This window comes from Musa acuminata, chromosome BXJ1-4 (genome assembly GCF_036884655.1).
Source record: "Musa acuminata AAA Group cultivar baxijiao chromosome BXJ1-4, Cavendish_Baxijiao_AAA, whole genome shotgun sequence".
Taxonomy (NCBI): Eukaryota; Viridiplantae; Streptophyta; class Magnoliopsida; order Zingiberales; family Musaceae; genus Musa; species Musa acuminata.
In genome coordinates this window covers 35,717,707-35,738,425 of record NC_088330.1, presented here as the reverse complement: position 1 = coordinate 35,738,425, position 20,719 = coordinate 35,717,707, and the positions used below count along the sequence as shown (strand labels likewise).

General features: G+C 38.3%; 3 protein-coding genes across 4 annotated transcripts; all 3 read right to left on the bottom strand.

Annotated features, from left to right (window-relative positions):
- Positions 1-2,230: 2,230 nt before the first annotated feature.
- On the bottom strand, positions 2,231-3,314 carry LOC103983220 (glycine-rich protein 2). The gene has a single exon (XM_009400425.3). It carries the CDS (start codon positions 3,074-3,076, stop codon positions 2,474-2,476), a length of 603 nt encoding a protein of 200 aa, XP_009398700.2. The 5' UTR covers positions 3,077-3,314; the 3' UTR covers positions 2,231-2,473.
- Positions 3,315-3,871: 557 nt separating this feature from the next.
- Positions 3,872-10,062, bottom strand: LOC135659798 (translocon-associated protein subunit alpha-like). The gene is made up of 8 exons (XM_065176330.1): positions 9,880-10,062; positions 8,562-8,720; positions 8,419-8,469; positions 7,468-7,556; positions 5,842-5,919; positions 5,482-5,685; positions 4,383-4,454; positions 3,872-4,194 (listed from the first exon to the last, which is right to left on the bottom strand). Exons 1-8 carry the CDS (start codon positions 9,941-9,943, stop codon positions 4,147-4,149), a joined length of 765 nt encoding a protein of 254 aa, XP_065032402.1. The 5' UTR covers positions 9,944-10,062; the 3' UTR covers positions 3,872-4,146.
- A 488-nt stretch (positions 10,063-10,550) lies between these two features.
- LOC135659772 (protein XAP5 CIRCADIAN TIMEKEEPER) lies at positions 10,551-15,672 on the bottom strand. 2 transcript variants are annotated; one of them, XM_065176328.1, is made up of 12 exons: positions 15,458-15,672; positions 14,306-14,371; positions 14,156-14,220; positions 13,964-14,076; positions 12,522-12,603; positions 12,331-12,407; positions 12,187-12,248; positions 11,981-12,112; positions 11,811-11,864; positions 11,225-11,290; positions 10,983-11,057; positions 10,551-10,846 (listed from the first exon to the last, which is right to left on the bottom strand). In XM_065176328.1, the coding sequence occupies exons 1-12, from the start codon at positions 15,623-15,625 to the stop codon at positions 10,796-10,798; spliced, it is 1,011 nt and encodes a 336-aa protein (XP_065032400.1). In that variant the 5' UTR covers positions 15,626-15,672; the 3' UTR covers positions 10,551-10,795. The 2 variants fall into 2 exon arrangements, with proteins under 2 accessions (XP_065032400.1, XP_065032401.1); XM_065176329.1 differs by having other exon boundaries at positions 12,522-12,600.
- Positions 15,673-20,719: the final 5,047 nt, after the last annotated feature.

Here is a 20,719-nt window from a genome sequence, read left to right as displayed (position 1 = left end):
CCTTAGATCTGGAAGAGATAATAACATGGAGAAAATTATTTGGATGGGTCGTTATATAACACAAAACATTAGTAAAAAAATGATGTTTGATGCTCTGACAACAAAATTTTGGGGAACCTATTGATGGAAAGACTTATTAGGAACGGAATACACAATTTTGTATCACATTATGCTTGATGCAAAAGATTTCCAGCTTCAACTTAGGATTAAGGGCATCAAGAGCATTCAAACACATCATTACCACAAGATATAACCAGACCACAGTTCCTTCTTCGTTTGCTCCATGACAAAGTAATCATTTATGCTTTTTCTTTCACAATAACACCATGCATATTGGCTTGATGGATGTTTGTTTTCCAACTTATAAGAATTGTTGCTTTTCTTGGCATTCTTTCTCTACACTAGGAGTCTAAATCTCATCTCTAATATTTATTTGAGTTTAGAGTGCCCATTAAAAATGCACTAGCATTTTGGATGAGGATGTTAATCAAACAGAAAAATTCAATATATAAAGGAATATGCCTTGTGTGTATATTAATCTGTGCACAAGACTCTGATACAAGTATAGAAGAGAATGATCACCTAGAAGCGGAGGTTAAGGAAGGAATCAAGAACTGAAGAACCGAAGCAAGTAATATCAGAGCAATCTCTAGCAAAGAATTATGTAAACTTCTATATGTGCTAAAGTATTTCTGTTAAATTCACAGTATATAATAAAAAAACATGTAGTAAGAAGATATCATGTCTAGCCAGAAATTTTAGTACGTGTCTTCTGGTATCATTTTATTAGGTTTCTTTTGCCCTTTTCAGCTGGCAACAAACATTAAAACTAAAGGTTAAAAAAAAAAAAAGCAGTGTATTTAGATATGGTTGCTCTCTCCCTTAAAACACAATGATGCTCTATATATTGCAACACTTGATTATGTAACTTCCATCACACTGAAATTAATTTCTTGCAGTACCCAATTATCTACATTTAAAAAGCATCATAAGAACATATGAGAATAAGAATCCAAACAAATTCTATATCCCAAAAAAAGAATCCTACCAAAGTAATTTGGGCAAAGGATTGAAGTTGTTCATACCAACCCAGATGACTTCTGTGAAAAAATACCTACTACCTATTATGCTCAACAAATCAGAGAGTGTATATATGATCCTCCATTCTAACCACTTGCCGTAACAGGAATCTAGGTTATCATAGAAACCTAAACCTTATAAAACATATTTCGATAGAACTAACAGAAGTGCATATATAAATTCTTTTAATGTGACTTGTCAAAGGTTTGAAGCAACAAGCTGACAAAAAAAAAGAATGTCATGCTGAAATAATAGTCACAGGAAAAAGGACAACAGAACTAGTTGAAGAAATGGAATATGCCATGCTGGTGAAGCAGAGTAACATGGAACTCACCTGATAGCCATTGAACACAACCATCTTTTGAAATCTTCAACAATGCAACAATCAATACAACACTATTACTTAAATACTTTCCCTTTGTTCCAGCCCCGGAAGTATGCTTCTTGCTGAAAAAAGTAACTTGAACAAAAAAGAAAAGTGGACACCTACGATGTAAATGATGGTTGACAGAGTCCTCCATTGTATGTAACAATCATGAAGGCAGAGTCATAGCTGTTACACTGTTTAATAAAACCTGACAGCCTAAATTCATCATATGCAAGTATAATGCCAAACAATAACTATTCTGTCCATAGAAGCCTTCATTTCAAGTGCAGATTGCAGTATTCAGTGTATTAAATAGTTGTTCCAGATCACATCAAATAAATACCAAGACAAGGAAAACAAAAGCATGTGAGTTTATGTTATATATACCGCTACTATCAAGAGGCATCAAGTTCTCATGTGCAATACATCACAACCAAGTTCATAATACTCATAAGATACCAACAACTAAAGAAAGCTAATAAGACACAAAGATCCAACCACAATAAGCAACAAGTTTCTCAGAGAATCACCACAACAAAAACCATCTCAAAAGCACAAAGCATCACTTCAGGACATATCCTATCCCATGTATCCAGGCATGAATTCTCTTGGTTAAGTCTCCTACCACACTATGCAGAAACTCTTCTGTCAAAAAGGATCTGCATAACTTGCATTATTCAGAGATCAAAACCACAGATTACTTGCAGTCCCAATCTCAAATCACAGATTAATTGCATTGCATAAAATAACAGTAATACTAACACAACAAGATAACAACCATAATGAACAATGTAGCAAAACAAATTATATAAAAGCACATATGTATAAACATTGTCCAATCTTTGTTTCAAGGTAAGCCATAATCCATCAAAACCAGCTGAACAAAGTTAACAAGCATATCCATATCCATTCCACATAAATAAAGAAGGAGAAGAAAAAGCATGAAACCCAGCACAAAAAAGGATAACAGACTATCATGTTGGGTGAGCAAAAAGAAATGAAGCAAAGCCTGGAAGCGATGCAGCCTCAGACCTTGCCAGGGCATTCCCTAGCAATATGCCCCATCTCACCACAATTGTAACAAGACCGGTCAGTCCCACCGCCTCCCCCACCGTACCTTCTGCCGCCACTGCCTCCTCCCTGGGAGCAATCTCTGGCAAGATGTCCCATCTCACCACAATTATAGCAAGCAGCACCGCCACCGCCACTACCCTGGTGACAATCTTTGGCAAAATGCCCAGTCTCACCGCAATTATAACAAGCTCCGCCACCACCATAGCTTCCGCCGCCCCTTCCCCTCCCACCACCGTACCCCCCTCCCCAGGATCCGCCGCCACGGCCACCTCCAAACCCTTCTCTCCGACCGTCGCCGCCGCCGCCGCCGCCCCCCTGGACGTTGGATCCGTCGGGACCGGTGACGTCGACGGCCTTGATGCGGCCGTCGTCGCCCTCGGTGACCATGAACTCGACGATCTCCCCCTCAGTCAGGGTACGGTATCCTTCAGCCTTGATGGAGGACTGGTGGACGAAGAGGTCCTCCCCGCCGTCGTCCGGCGAGATGAAACCGAACCCCTTGGTGTTGTTGAACCACTTCACCGTTCCCCTCGATCGGTCGTTCGCCTGCTCCATCGAAGCGGTGGAAGCCAACCCAGAGATCACCGAGGGAACCTTAACCCTCACGCTAAGAGAGAGAAGAAACGAAATCCGCTCCCCGTCTCACCGATGCTCGTCGAGGCGTCGCTTTCGGCGTGTTAAGCGTACCGTGATTTGGAGCGGGGCCTCCGAGGCGAATCGAAGAAAGTAGATCTAACCGCCAAGACGGAACGGTCGCGAAACTGTGACCGTCAGATCAGCTAAGTTCCATCTTTACCCTAAAAGCTTCATACTGTGTGTTAATAGTTGGTCTTATCGACGCCTCTTCGAGAAAAGAGACAAAAAGAGAGAGGTCTTGTCGGCAGGGGAAATGAGAACGGGTTCCACTGGAGATCCGAAACTGCACAGATCCACACCCGATATTAGGATGGGATTGGATTCGTTATACAAGTCATGGGATCACTGGATGTATATTTAAGACCGTAACCAATCGGATTAGACACGAACAAAAGCTAAAAGAACGCAAGGCTGGACGAAGAGAGGAGACGAACAAAGGACACGGGAGAGAACTACAGAAGGAAAGGATAAGATGAAAAGAAGCTCTTTCTTCCCTTATTAACTCTAATTTAAATGGTTGTAGATACCATTTAGATAAATAAAAATATTCAAGTGAAGTGCATTTATTCTCTAACAAAAACTAATGCAACAAGTGGACTAGACTGATTAGTGGTCCAATTTTTTATTTTTTTTATTTGGTTCTAATAACTATGACTAAAACTGAGAAAAAGAAGGATGATGCTTTTGATCGTGATACAAGTAAAAAAGAGTAAATAATTGGAATAATTTGTTTCTATAGCAAAAGCAATAATATCAAAAGTGTACAAAATTAAACCCAGTCAAAATTGAGGTTTCGAAATATGTTCTTGTATGGCAGAGGAGGATCAGATGTCACCGAGTAACGAAATAAAAGGTTGCAGGATGATTCTAAACTGAAGTAAGAAGTACGTCCAGATTTTTTTTACTGAACCCGGAATCTACAACTTGTCAGATAAGCTGCCTCGTCTTGCTCCCCCAGAAAGATTCACTACCAAGAAGAATACCTCAATCTACTTCTTTTTCTTTGATTTTGACAATGACTGCGCATAAGCAGTTCCCTGAACAAAAAAGACGAAGTTGAGTTGTGTAGAATGGTGAAAGAACATACGAATCAAACTTAAAAGCAAAGAACACAGCTGGAAAAATTATACAAAATCCATGAACCAGAGTAATTTCAATAAAATGTTAAAGCAATAAGAGGACAACACAAGTAAACATCCTCCGATTGCAGCAAATTAATATTTACCTGCAACCACTCATCCATGTCGGCATCTGTGGTTTTGGTGCCTACTTCCACCTTCGGAGATCTCTTTGTCTTCTGCATGGAAGAAAACACACAAAGAAACAAACAAAGATGGTTTAAATTTGCATGATGAAATAGCATGAGCATGAGAACATAAAAGTTGCATTTCTCAACTAGATTTTAAGCTTGAAATGGTCAACAGGAATTGATCTCAAAGATGTCAACTATAAACTAACAGAAGATAAAGAATGAACAAGGGCAACATGCGCTTGGTGCTCAGGATAGAGACCATTCTCAGAAAGAAAAAGGTGTTCATATTTTTTTTCTAGTTACATATTTGCATCCTTGAGCTACACACCAGAGCCGAATAAAATAAAAGGTGAATTTTGGGACTGGTACTGTCTTTGGATTAACTAAGCTCTACAAATTGCATGTCATCCAGGCAATGGCTTCTAGGTTTTTGTTGCAATTCAGGAAATAGTTGTGTAACAATCTTCAAATACATTAAGGTACTGACTTAAAAAGTAATTTCTTAGAAGTGAAAAAGGATGCCACTATTATTTCACAATTAAACATACAATTTAAAAAATGTAACTCACCTGCATCTAGGATATACATGCATACATATCTTATTCTGGTAAGGTATGATTGATTAAATTGAACTCTCAGAGGCTTTGGTAGCAATTGGTCAACTCCTCCATATTTAAAAAATACATTTCATACAGTGTCTACCAAATGGCCCTTGACAACATAATTTCAAAATAATTTTAACCCTTGTTTACTTCCATTAATTATTTTGGCATACTCTTGACTTGATCCACTACTATAACAACAATACTAGACCCTAGTTTAAAAATAGATGCCGAAAATAGTTTCTTGCACTAAGAAACCAAACTTATCAAATGGATATGTACAAGAAGAGTTCAAACTTTATGTGAAACTTGAAACTCAGCAGAGGTACACTTGCAACGGCTTCAGTTATTCTATACTTCAATATGAAAAATATGCTAGAAAGATGCAATTTAGCAGCATTAATTATCTAATCAATAAAATCTTGTAACCAATTAAAGGTTCACAGCAAATGATCAAATAATTAAAGTACCTTTGATAACTGTTGAATTTGACCATATGCCCAGAATCCCAAAAGACCAATCAGAGCGACTCCAAGGGTCAAAAGAAAAACTGACTCAATGGTTAAAAGACCTCCAGCTTCTACAACTTCAATGGTGCCATTATAGAAACAATTCTGATATGGTTGCTGATCAATCTCATAGACTACCGTTCCCACTAAATCAAAAGAGCCAGGCTGCATAGCAAATCTCTCATTGAGTGCATAAAGGATTTGCATAAGAAACATACAGTAGTAAGAGAAAGATAAGTGGCTCATAGGAAACATGTATCTCAACAGGCATGAAACTATTGAGAATATCTCAAATCTCAATCACATAAATGAAGCACTCACCTGCAAGTATCTGCTAACAGCAAATACATATGGGAAGGTAGCTTGAGTAGAAACAGGTACTGTTGCATTATAGAACTCCTGCAGTAAGATATTAACAGAAACACTTACCATCACCATTTGGGATACCAAATAAAGGACAAGAAGCATAAGTGATGTAAGACTGACCAAAAACACGCATATGTTTCATGATATATGTGGCAACAAAAAATTGACATTACAAATTCAAGAAAACAAATGACCAATACTTTCATCACAGGGAAAAAATATGTATAAAATAGTAGCAACAAAAGCATGTCCTTCACAAGATGTTAGGACATCAACAAGGCAAGCTGATAACCATTGCTCTCCTAAAATAGCAGCTGACTACAAGTTCAATTAATTCTCACCTCAATTGTGGGAAAATTCAGAAATGGGTTAATCAAACATAACAAGTAACCAAAAATTGTAGCTCATAACATCACTAGAAGACAAGACTTGACTAAAGTATGATGCTACAACCTGCATTGATCATAACTTGCAAGAAGCTACAAATTTGTCAGCCAGAAAAAGAAGTCCAATTTGAAGTTTCAAAGTCCTTTGGATCAATTTGCCAAGCTACCAACTTGTTGAAGTAGAACATGTTTAACAAGTACTTCTGCAATCTGCATATAACTTTTCAGAAATTATGATGACTTGCATTTTCAAGCCAAAGCATCAGAGTAGAAGTAAGACTTAGAAGAAGACAACAGATCCGCTCTAGAAATCCAAGGACTAATTAACTTGAACTAATAATGAAATTTGCATAAAAACCTTTTACATGTTGTAAGCCTGTAAGTAGACCAAAATTAAGAAAACCAAAATTTCCAAGGGTTATTGCTGATTCTGCTTGTTAGAAGCTATTTTCCAAAGTTGATGCTTCATTTCAAGGTGATGACAAGCAGAGAAATGCCATTTAAGTCGAATGATGGTTACTTATAATTCTCAGCCATCATCTAATCATCTAGGTAAAATATTCATCCAAAAGACCTCAATGAGTTGTCGAGATCCACAAACAAGAAAAAGAAGACAAAAGCAATTTAGGATTGGTCAGAAACATAAAATCTGACAAGAGATGGCATAGAATGACATAACTGTTAATTTGTTAAGTTCATCTAGATTCTAGTGCTGGATTTTCTTTAGTTATGGATGGACCGCAATAAACAGATTTCAAACCTTATAAAGCAGACTACTCTAAGAATCAATAAAACCTGACCATATGGTGATCCAACAGCAGTAACAACTTGTTCCAGTCAGTTCAAATGTATGTTGTTCGACTTCCAGTTGATTTATATGCTCACTTACAGTCAACATTGAGAAGTACAGAATACTAGCTATGAATCAAATAAAACTGTACACAGTTACACATGATAAATAGCACTCATACTTCTCTGAGCTATCTATGGACAGGGCAGAGAAAAAGTTCAGGGGTAACATATGAAAAAAAATTTGATGCCAATACATGATAATATGCATATTTTTTTAACCATGGATAACATGACCAAGATAAATGCAGCTAAGCAGAGATAACACATGAGGGGATTGTATGTGATGCCCACTATATAGCAATCATGCTGTAAGTCCATAACAGGCATCCAAATGGATACACACCTGCACAGTAAGATTCTGCACAAACATGTGATGATCAAACGGGAGATGAAGGCTAGCATGTATAGCAACCACTTTTAAAGCTGCTTCACCTGCATGTTTTCCAGATGATAGCATCAATTATATGCATATAGTACAACAGTTTGAATAAGAAGGGAAGCTTATACAAGAGGCTTGGACAAAAGCAAGGTCTAGGGAATCTCGGTATGCAACCTTACCTCTAACAAAAATCAGCTAAATTGTCACAGAGACAACAACTTATCAAAATGAGCATGTACACATCATAACATGGCAGCAAGGACTAAAAAGTATTATGGCTGAAGGTAGAATATGCCTATGGCTTGTATAGAGAATACTGATGTTGTGCACAAAGACCAGTGATATGTCAGATTCATTGTTTTGTGTGTCACTTGCAAAACAAAGCAGATAATAGAAGATAAATAATGGGAAGTAGTTTACTCAGCTTCCGCTACCTCATATGAAAAATCTAAATAACCACAGGAAAAAGGATGAGAAACTGGAAACAACATCAGCAAATCAAAATAAATAAAAAATCTACATATCCGACTCACAGTTTCCAGTTTATGCTTGATAACATAAATATAAGATAGAAACAAATTCGTTCCTGTTTCTGCTACTTCATCTAGAGTAGCCTGAAGATATAACAATTGTTTTATCATTGAAAGAGAACTATAAAATATTACAACTGAAAATCAAAGATACACTGCATATATTGACAATAGCAACTTATATTTGGTTAGACTGTCAAGAACCAGAAAATTTAATGTGGTAAAAAAGCAAATCTGGCAATACAGAAGATCTTAATTACGAGTCTGTACTGCATTAAGAGTACACAACAATAATGAAACAAGCAAAAAAGTCAATAAGAGGATAGAAATGCAAAAACTTAGTGCTGAATTAGGTTCAGATTTTAAAAAGGCAGTAGGAATGCACCCTCATTATGTAAGCCAACCAGTAGTTCAGTTTCTTCTCCTGCTGGTACTACTGCACGGACAAAAAGATAGTACAGTGGTTAAAATGAAAACTAGATACTTTCCTATTTGAAATAATTGGCTATTACCAGAAGTAGTACTTACATTTAGCGGTGTTCTTTGGGAATACACAGACCGTATCTATTCCAGGAGCTGGATCCAGAGCTCCATCAAAAACTTGAGTGTCATCACCAACTATGCCAAGATCGCTTCCTTCAACAACTTCCGCTGCGGCAACATCCTCATCTGACTGGCATCTAGCAACTGCCAGAATTCAGAGAATAGATAGTCAGCAAAGGAAAATCAGCACTCATAGACACATCTAACCTAGTAAGGCTTCAAGAGCAACTTGAAAGTATGATCTTTAAGTCATACAGTCCAAGGGGGGGGGGGAATTCTATTTGTTAAGTGACTATATTATAAGGAGCATCCACGTCAGCATCCTACCTTAAACAATGAACAATTAGTGAAAAGGGGAAAGAATATCTTAAGATGAACTAGGACAATTAAAGTGAACCATCTGATTTAGTTCAGACATGGTTGTTTTATAAACACCACAAAATTGTAAATAATCTCATCCCAGATCCTTTTGAAGAGAGCACTGCTCATGCTAGAAATATTTATTCCATGGACAATAAACCAGAAACATTGGCCCAGGGCATCTCTTTGGTCACAACGAGCCCTAAAAACTTTTGCAGAAAGCTTTTTTTTTCCCTACCAGTGTAGGTATGTCTGGAGAGAGCAAAGTAGCAGAATTTCATAAATATTTCCAGAAAGTGAGCTTGTGTTTATATCAGCTCGGATCGAGGCTAAACAGTGGTGTAGCTTTCTGTAGCTCTCGCCTCTCGTTCTTGCTTTAGTATGTCTGTTCACCTGTCCATCCTTTTTTCTTTTCTGTGTCATCATTGATACAAGCCCCCTTTTTTTAATCCATTTCTCCTGTATTCATTTCGTCTCGGTTGGAAAGTTAAATCTTCTCAAACCCCACAAGGAACTTCCAACATAGCGTTCATGGTGTACAGTAAATATCCAATCAATCGGAATTCCCATGGTATAATTCCTCGAAGGACATAAGCCTTCAAATTTAACATGGATCCATTCCCTAGAAAAAATCCCGATCTATGGATCATCTAAACAGAACCGTAATTCACACTGGGATGAATAAAGGTAACAACAATAATCCCTGCAGATCTACAATATCCATGAGTGCAGATCAACTAAAAGACCCAGAAAAGGGAGAAGAACAAGGCAATCAAGAACAACCTCCTACGCAGAACCAAACAAACAAACCGCGTCCAAAAAATTGCCCCTCAGTCGTAACAATAGCAAGTACAACACCGATCGACGAGTTCCAGCCCCAAAAAGACACATCGGGATTCAATGAGCGCGAGATCGGATCGTTCGAGGACATCGAAGAGAATACCTTGGACGAGCGGAGACGCGAGGAGGAGAAGCGCGATCAGGAACGAGCAAACCCTAATCGCCATGACCAACGGCGAGAGCGAGGGGCGATCGAGGAATCGGGCCGCAGCCGTTCGATGGAGACTCGAGAAGAGAGTGATGCGAGAGGTCTGAACAGATGCCAGACTAAGAAGCACCCTCCCTTACGATCATACGACAGGGGATCCTTTCCAAACATGCCGTTAAATGCAACTATGCAATTCGCATACTAACACGGATCCTATTGTCATCCGAAATAACGGCCGTCATAAATGCCTATAACGGATTTAATGGGTTTAACCAAACCCGAGTCTTCAAGCGTTACTTTTCGAGGCCAGTCCTAAATAGCGGCTGTCAGATAACTTGCAATTTTGGGCCTTGGATCGGAACATTTAACACGTTATGGACCGAAACGTATACCCAATAACAACCGTTATAAACGTTTTTAACGGATTACATGAGCTTGAACCAAACCCGAATCTTACGATTTTTTGGGCTCAACCCAATCACCAGCAATTGAACCAATCTCCTGCTGCAAAACGGAAAGGAAAGGATCCATAGGAAGCTGGTCAGGTAGCCATTACAGATGGAATTGAAGCTTGGAAACCAACATGCAATGGAAAAGCTTGAGATCCAATGACAGCAATGGACTCGTATCAAATGCATACTTTTGGTTCATAGAGTTCCAAAGAATTCAAGCACAATCACAAGAATTCCACACTCAGGACAAGCAACAATATCTGAAAAATCTTAGAGTTCCGAAGAACCTAAGTCTAACATAGCTTCAGATTTGACACAGTTCCGAGTTGGTAATACGTCAACAACACAGAAGGGATTCCAAGTGTTGCTTCAAAGATAGATAGGGTGAAAGCACACAGCATCCGAATCCAATTTAGAGCTTAGTCTCCATGGATGGTATACCGCTCCCATTTTTTGCTAGGATCATATATCTAGAAACAAAAAATTACACGGTTAGATAGATAAAAGAGCCATAAAAATTAGCCAACACGATAAAGAAATTTAGTAGTTTCCCTGAAATCTTAAACAATGATGAGCACAAGATATTAGCTAAACAAAGAGGGGTACCTCCCATCTCGATGCAGGGAAGATATGCTTATTCTTCTCGTACCAATGTCTCTCGACAACTTTTCCAGCATGCGACTGCAAATTGGTGAAAAACATTATCATAAGAATGATCAAGCCTTTCTATTGTCTACAAAACTTCTTGAAATTAGATTAATCTCCCGACTTCAATGACATCAACAGACTATCATCCCATAAGTTACCCACTAAACAGTTAAATGAGGCAAAAGGAAAGTATACTGCACCTCATCTTTCTCGATGGTTGCATCAGCAATGGTTCGAACATCCTCATGAACATCAAAGTGAAAAAGCTGCAAATGTTAAACAGTTAAGATCATAAATTCCTATATCTCAAGGTGCCAAAAGTATATTTTGTTCATCAGTGAAAAGTACAAATAAATAAAATCCTCATGTAACATGTTATTAGGGACCCTTTTTTCCTAAAAATGTCAGGAAAAGCACCAATACATGCAAGATCAATATTTTTTGTTCAACTTTCAACTATTCACACAATATGGAAAAGCTCATCCCAAGAATTGATCCTGACAACCTTTATGATCGTTGGGTTAAGAAGTCAATGACATGAAAAGGGTGCTACCAGATAGCAAGTTATGCCAATGACAAGGAAAACTCCATCAATAAATTGTAGCTCATATATAAATTACAATGATTTACGAGTGATACTGCTGTAAAAAGTACAGATGAAACAACAGTATAAAAGGCTTCACAAAGGATGCACAAATAAAAATAGCAGCAGCAACAGTCCAAAATATCAATGAGAAAAAAGAAGTCACAAAACAAAACTGCAGTTATAGCAAGAAAGATCATTACCGGTCCACTTTTGCCCCTTGCTTTGTTGATAATTAACTCATAAAAACTGTGTTGCTGTCAATTTAAAAACAAACATAAGAACACAAAAATTAACTCATCGACCACATTTAGACGAAAGACTAAATTAAAACCAATAGTAAACTACGAAGGGTTGTGACATAAAAACACACATGAGGTATGATCAGGTCTTCTTTTACATAAAGAAGGTTCTCCACTGATGTTGTTCGAATCTCTCGAAACTCTGGTGCAAGTTGCTGCTGAACAGCTCGGAGAAATTCTCCAATAGTGTCACCTTTGCGAACCTAATGGTTAATTTTACACAGGTTAATAGCACACCTTGAAAAAGATCATCTATGATTAATAGTGTTAAACTTGCCTGGATAATCCTTCTGTGCCCTGCACCATCCCAGTAACTATATGTGATTTCTAGAGGCTCATCTGCAATATTATAAAACCAGCTTAGCATTAATGTTTGGATTAACAACCCTAACAAAGCAATGGCGACAAACTCCCAACATACTTTTAATTAATTCCTGCTCATGCAGCCACTGCCGCCGTAATCGTTCCCGTTCTGCTTGTTCCTCTGCTTCTCTCTCCCTGAAAGATTATCCTTGCCACCGGCACAAAGTTTTAAAACAACCTAGAATTGAAACAGACATATTTTGGTATCGCTTAAAATTTCACCAAATTCAACCACACATTATGCCATACCTATCGGGCAGAAAACTTGTTTCAACAGTTGGGTCCTTCCCAAGATTCCCATAACCAAACTTCCTTTTATCATGGTTCTCTTCTGAATGGCAGAACAGTTTTCAGCAATAGGATCAGAACTAAGATAATATAACTTTTTAAGAAGTACAATCAAGACCAACAGAATAGAAGCATAGCCCATGTATTGTTTCATTGGTAGTATGCCAGGGACAAAAGAGTTAACTTGGGCTTCAATTATCACTCAGCACGGACTCATTTTATCTTTAACCATGACTAGCTAAGCATATACAGGAAAGCAACTGGTATTTTATGGACAAAATTGGATACACTGCCAAGGAAGACAATTTGACAGGCTAACTGCTTTGCACGAAATTGATATGATTTAAGGGAAGACCATGAACACCTGGAGAATGACAAGAATCTATAGTGACCATGCCAAGGCAAAAATTCTAACTATAGTGATAGGCTGGACCAACGTCAGAATCAAAATAGGAATGTCTTTAAATTTGACATAGATGAGCATTAGATAAGAGTTAGTCAATATATCATTTTGCAGCTGTCACATTATTCTGATATACAGTATATAATTTATGCACAAGTTGCACTATATAAGTAACATTCAGAAACCAAGAACTTGAAAGAGAAAACAGCATCAAGGTATACATTTTTACACCTAGACATACACAAATGTAGTTATGTAGTTACATCAAAGTTGATATCATGAAGCAAAGATATACATTTTTACACCAACAGCAAGATATAAGTACTTTAGTTAAAACCTTGCAGTCACAATCATGGTTTCATATATTGGACCAACATGTACCAACCAGTATTTACTGGTCTACTAAATATTTATCGGTATTCATTTTTCTAATTAATATTTTTCTATAAATTTTAATGATAAGGATGATATACTGGTACCATATTAGTCTAACAAGTCAAAATTGTACTCGACCAGTATTTAAAACATTTGTCACTTTAAGCTTGGAAAAAATCGTGTGCTCCAAGTTAATGGGTTCAAAGGAAATCCAAAAATTAGGAAAATACAATGATCTAAAGGATGGAAACAAGTGCATGATGCACTGAGGAGCATACATTTGTTGCGTGCATAGGAGATGAAAAGGGTAAGTCCAACAAAAAAAAAGGATTCAAAACAAAAAAGCTTTGGGAATGTTTGCAATCCTAATCGTTGTCAACACTAAAGAAAAATGATGTGCATGATGAAGGTTCATAAAGCGGTCTAAGACACTGCAAATAAGACTCTAATGACTAATAAAAAAGGAAGAACAAGAAAACATCCAGCATAGAAATACATTTTTTCTTTTCTAAAAAAATACAGAATAGATTGCATTCACTTAGGCAACTAGGAGTTCTCAGACAATGTGACACCTCAAACCTAGAATAACACACATACTGGAAGATGCAAGAGAGCATGAACTTACTATTTTCCATGTCTTCCTCATCACTCCCATTATCAATTTCATCGAAGAAGGACAAACGTGAATCTCCCTTTACCCTCCTCTTTTTCCGTTTTTGCATCTGAAGTTCTTCCTCCCTGTGACAGAATATACAGAATATGTTAACTTAATAGGACATTTAGGAAATAAAATGATCGTGCAAAGACTTAAACTCACTCTTGCTGCATCTTTTGAAGCTTCTCCTTCTCTTCCTCCTCGATTTTGTTACGTATATTGACCCTCTTTAAAACAAAATGAAAATTTTGGGATGTGTTGCATATCAACATAAAAAATGAACAAATGAGCAATCCAATTATTAGATATTACCTTCTCAACATATTGTTCTCTGGTTACTAGACCAATTGTTTCCTTCTTAAATGCAGTCTCCAGAATCTGGCACCCATTGTATATTCAAATAAAAAATGAATCAGGAATGAAGAACCTTTTAAGCTGACCAAGAAATACTTCGAAAACTTTAACATTTACTATCTATGGAAAAAAAAATTGCAGGTGGTGAACCAGTCATCATTGAAATATTTTAACAGAATATTTTACCACTATGATTCACAAACATCCAAGTGAAGATTATTCAAGTGGCATAGAGTAAGCACATACTAGCCAAAATCATAAACCCTAAAGAGTGCTGGATATTTCTGATCCGCAAAGCTTCATTCAGGTTGAACACAAGCCCTCTATATACTCTTTGCAGAGCTTGACATTTGTCATGTTTATATCAAGGTTACAGCAGATCACTTATCTATCAGGTAAACAATCTCAGTACCTCCTATGTGGTTGCTACCAGTCTAACTTCTCAACTTGTTGGGCTCTGACTGTAATAAACCAGATATTCCTTCCAATGTGAGGAAGCACTCTCTTATAACCATGAAGCAACGGCAGGGTGAGAAGCCTTTTCTAAAGCCAGCTTTCATTACCCTTTTTTCTTTTCAGTTGCCACCCGTCCTCCTATCCACGACATGAACTTCAATATAAACGCATGCATTAAACCATCTTAAACATATTATAAACACAAGTAGATTATGTGACGTTTTTTTATCCTCGGTTCTTAGGGTTTGAGCAAGTAACCAAGTTCTAGTTTTATTAACAACATCTTTTTTTCATAAATATGAAGAAGAATTGCTTTCGTGATCTCCATCAACATGATAGAATGCTAACGCAGCCGATAATCACATGCAGACACCTTCAATAGATTATAGTTTCAAACATAACCATGACAAAATCTAAAACCGACTTCAGATATGAGTAAAAGATGTACTCTGCGTCAATTAAATCGGAATCCAAGAAAACCAAAACCCTAATGCTCCGATCTTTTGCAGATTTCTCGAAAGGGAAAAAAGGTGCCGTTCATGATAACAGGAGAGGGAAATCCTAATTAGCGGGAAGGCAGAAGACCGAAGGGTTCATCTTAAGGGAGATGCAAAGGAGGAGGTTGAGGAAAAGCTAAGCGGATGGAAATAATACCTCTGAGGTGCCGGAGCCGAACTGGAGGAGACCGGACTGGCCGCCGGCGGAGGCGTTCTTCTTCCGCTCCTCGAGCTTCCGGCGCTCAACCTCGCGCTGCTTCTCCAGCCGCCGTATCCGCACCGCGTCCTGGGCGGTGCCCACGTACCCATCCCCCATACCCGACATCGTTCTCTCTTACGTGAGGCCCCTCCTCCCCCCACCGACGATCGCCCCTACTCGAAACAAGCCAAGTTAATGGCAAGGGTGCTATTATGTAGATCAACAAGCACGTGAAATGCACGTGGTAAGTAATCGAAACCCACGTCAAGGATCGGATTTCCTAATTGAGCACAGACACGGTTCAAGATTTTCACCACACACCGTGAAGAGTACGTCCCATTGTCTAATTATGGCAATTGTCATCGTTTTGATTGGCAAACCTATATATGATGTGGCAGACTCAAATCAATCCAGAACTAATCTACCTGTACAAAGTGCAACCCTAACCCAATCGCTTAACCAAACGGAAATCAAGTGACATTATTAATAGAGGAATGTAACTAAATAAAACAGGATAAGCCTAAATTTAACTAATAGGAGTATATTGTCAATTAATCATCATCCAATATATAATTGATCATCATTCACCCAAAAAATCTAGAAAGAATTAATTCCAGCAAACTTATGCCTCCCATTGTTTGAGGCATTCGATAATATTACTGACTCGATAAAGCATATTGTAGCTTTTCATGCTCAAATGTCATTGTATGTAACTTCAGACTGTATCGCACCTTCTTAACCATGTTAAGAGATCCGCACAGGAATGATACGCTTGCTTGAAGCCATTTTTCATTGATTCTTTTGCCCAACTCACGAGGGAGTTCAAATTTTACTTCCTTAAGAACATGCGCTCGAGTCCATCGATAGCAATGCTTCTCGGACTCAAACAAGGAAAGGAGAAAACACTTGCAAACTTCATCGCTCGATTCACCAATGAAATTCGAGGTATGATAGATACTTATCTGTCACTCATAATGAGACTCAAGCTCTCTCATCTCTTATAGTCGTTGGTGGAGAGGCCATCGATGATGGTACCAAAGGTACTTTAGAGGGCCAATTAATATATTATCATCAATGCAATGGTCTCGGGTAAGCATGAAAAGTCACACAAGACACTAAAGCAAAAGCGACCATAATACACCTTAACCTCGAGGTCACCACGATAAAGGAGGAATGAACAACCCATGTTACCTTACCCAAGGTTTGAGCTAATCCCCCTAAATATGTCTAGAATTAAAGTTTTTCTATATATAAAAAAGAAGGAGACTCTTGAAAAACCCTCACTTGATGAAGACTCCATTGGTAAAAAGAGATGAGTCCAAATACTATTGGTTCCATCGGGATTACGGTCACAATATAAAAGATTACCGTGACTTGAAAGAACAAACTGAAGAACTCATACATTGGAGACACCTCAAACAGGTCGTTCAAAAGTACCAGGAATCCTCACACTGATCTCAGTGATCAGTGGAGAGATAGATTTGATGTCATCATACGTCATTATTGATGGACCCTCCTCGGGAGGAGATAGCTTCTCGAGTCATAAAGCTTATACCCAAGCTACTATTGAAAAACACTAAAGGATGAAGGGTGACTTGGAGATAACATTCAAGGAGGAAGAGACGGAGTGCCTCGACCCAAACCATGATAACACTTTAGTAGTTTCCATAAGGATGATCAACGCTTGAGTAAAGAGGGTCATGATAGACATAGTAGTTATACCGATATCATTTACTTTGATGCTTTCCAAAAACTCAAGTTCTCTATTAACGACCTTACCACTATGACTTCTTCGTTGATGGGATTCACTAGTAACTTTATCTCTCTTCCTGGAACTGTGAGCCTGCATGTCACATTCAAAGACAAGCTTTGCTCTAAAATGATACTAGCTAGATTCATGTTGGTGGGTATCCCCTCGACATATAATGCAATTATGGACTAATCTTCGCTGAATAGATTGAGGGTGGTGGTGTCAACTTACAATATAGTGATGAAGTTCTCGATAAAAACTAATATTGGAGAGCTAAGAAGAAACCCAAGGGAGTCATGCCGGTGCTACCTGACAGCAATCTCCCTACCGAAGAAGGTCTAATCCGAGGTGTCATCTATGGACCCTCGAATCTTTACTAAGTTCGTCCTATATCTTAAGCTGGTGGAGCCATTGATTGAAGCACTCCTAGACAAGGCTCAACTTGATCGAGTTGTCAAAGTCGCAGCGGCACTTTCTGAAGAGAGACGGATACAACTCATCAACTTGCTTCAAGAGGATGTCAAGGTGTTTACATGATCATCAAGAGATATGTTGGGAATCGACCTCAACGTAGCTTAGCATCACTTGAATATTTCTCTCAAGGCACGACCAATGGAGTAAAGGCATTATAAGTTTGCTCTTGACCGTCGGTAGGCAATTAGTGATGAGATAGAAAAGTCATTAGGAGTAGGGATTATTATCGAGATGCAGTATCCGTAATGGTTCACCAACGTTGTACTCATTAAAATATCTAATAGAAATTGGAGGATGTATATTGACTATACCGATCTCAATAAGGTGTGTCCGAATGATAGCTATCCTCTTTCTCATATTGATTAGTTGGTTGTTGCTACCTTGAGTCATGAGCTCCTCACATTTATAGATATATTCTTAGGATATAACCAAATCAAAATGACACTAGAGGATTGGGAACATACTTTCGTTATCATCGACCAAGGCACGTATTGCTATTGAGTCATGCCATTCATATTGAAAAATAAGGGAGCGACATCCCAAGGGATGGTGAACAAGATGTTCAAGTATTAAATCGGGAGAAACATTAAAGCTTATATAGATGACATTATAGTGAAGACCAGTACAATCGACTCGCATTTGATGGGCTTAACCAAGACGTTTCAAGTTCTAAAGAATCACTGGTTCAGCCCCTCGAGCCTTTGCCTCAACAATAAGCACGGGTCTCCTCTCTCCTTCTTTAGTCCCTCCATTTCTTTATGGAGATTATCGATTATAAGGGGCTATTGGTGAAGAAAAGAGCCAACATCTTGTACTCAGTCAATAATGGCCATGATGTAATGATGATGCTATAAACTAAAAACAAAGGAGTAAGTAATGAGGAACTGAGAGTGCTAATTATGACTTATTAGCACTTCATTGTCGATCAAAACCTTCGAGGGGGAGTGATAAATCTACTTTATCACCTCCAAGCATAAGGACCCTTAGTAGTATTGTTTCACGACTATGTTGTCAGCCTATACTTTTTACTCTTCTTGCAAGCCCTCCAATCTTGGTTGCACCGGTGTATTTGGGGCTATGCTCGGTAGGTCGATTATTTATAATGTCATAAAAGGCAGGGACTTGCCCTTACACAAGTCAAAACATTAACCATTATCTCTCTCCTCTTTTCCCCAAAGAGGACATTGAACTTCGGGGGCTCTTTAAAAATGTTGGTTCCTTGAAGGCAAGAGTTATTTTATTTGGTTCCTCTGTAAGATTCTGCTCCTCTCGAGTTCTTCACCCCGTTAAGAGTGGGGCACCTTTCTCATTACCTTCTTCTTCTTTGACTTGTCGGTACTAAAAGAATAATCAAATTGAGTCAGGCTCGAGGCCTTGATGGACAACTCATGAACAATAACCAAAGGAGCCGAAGAGGCTACCATAGTGCTTGAAGAGGAACCAATTTCTTTTTTTTCAAAGCTCAAAGATCAATACTTGTAAAATATCAAAATCACAAGGCTATACTGGTTAATTTTTTTAAAAGTATAAAAAGAAGTAAGAAGATAAAGTATTTAGGTCATACTAGGAAGAGCCAAGTTGAGACTCACATCGATCAGTCAATCCTCGTCTATTTTTTGGATAGGCTCAAAAGAAGAGAGTATATCTCTCAATCGAAACACTTGATCTACCTCCTCATCTAATAATAAGGGAAGTGTATTATCTATAAGGTGTGCCGACCAGGTGAGACTGAACATCTAATCTCGACCCGAACCTATTATAAGGAAGAAGTGCTTCTTCAAACCTTTATTGTTAGAAGAGGCACCACTAACTTTAAAGTCCTATCAAGCAATCAGGTAGTAGCCACATTGACCTTGCTTAGTTGAAAGTAGGCAACAAAAAGTTTGCATGTCCAAGTAATATCGACATGCCAATATTCTTCGATGAATACTACAAAGTAGCATCACAAATTAGTTGTCATCTATGAGGGTGATGCCCTCTATCATTGTAGGCAAGACACTATCATTGGGTGGAGGAAAAAATAAAGTCCTACCTCTAGAGTATTAGAAAAGCAAAAGTACCTAAACATGAGGTCAAATCGATGGTGACCGAGCCGAGGGATTTACAGATCAAACTCGGTTTGGATGGAATACCTAGTTCGCAAGTAATCCATGAGTTGTGCACTCATCATTGAGTCGTACATATTTTTTATAAACTCTAAGTCTTAAAGAACCTTCAAGTTCACAGGAATTGACTCCCTCGACGAGAGGGAGGTTGAGACTTCCTCCACCCTTAGGTTGTCCAAGGATGGAGCATCGACCCCTTTGACTATCTAACAATCATTAAATCGAGAGGACCTAGTGCAAAAAAGGACAAACATCGTGATCTACGAAGGCAGAAGAGCAGGATGTTGGAAGACCAAGGATTTGTTGAATCAACGCATCAGAAAGACGAAAAACCTAGAAATCGACTCACCTTATAGAGAATCGGGGCTAAGCAAAGGTGGCTCCTAAGAGGGCTTTGGAGGCTCAAATGAAAGAATGAGCCTCACCCCCCATGGTCAAGAGGGATTTATAGGAAGGTGATCAATCTTTCTCCTCCTACGATGATGGCAAATGTCTTTTCGGATCAATTCTAAAAGGACATTGATTGATGAAGGGGCACCTCAAGAAATGTAAAAATAATCAATGTGTGAAGATCATTTTAGAAAATATAAAAGTGACCAATATGTGAAAAACTTTACCTGTTTCAGAAAAAACCCATCACAATGGGAAACAAAAGGAAAAATGTACATGAGACATGTAAGTTGAGAAAACCCGACCCACATTAAAAAAAACCTGTTACGACAATAGGCATGCGATATAATATACCCAAGGCACATGAGTCGGAAAACCTGACCCATGTCATAAGCAACTTATCACGACGAGGGTACAAGATAAAATGTGCCCAAAGCGCATGAGTCAGGAAAATCTAAATCATGCCGAAAGAAATCTGCCACCTTTCATGACGAGAGGCAC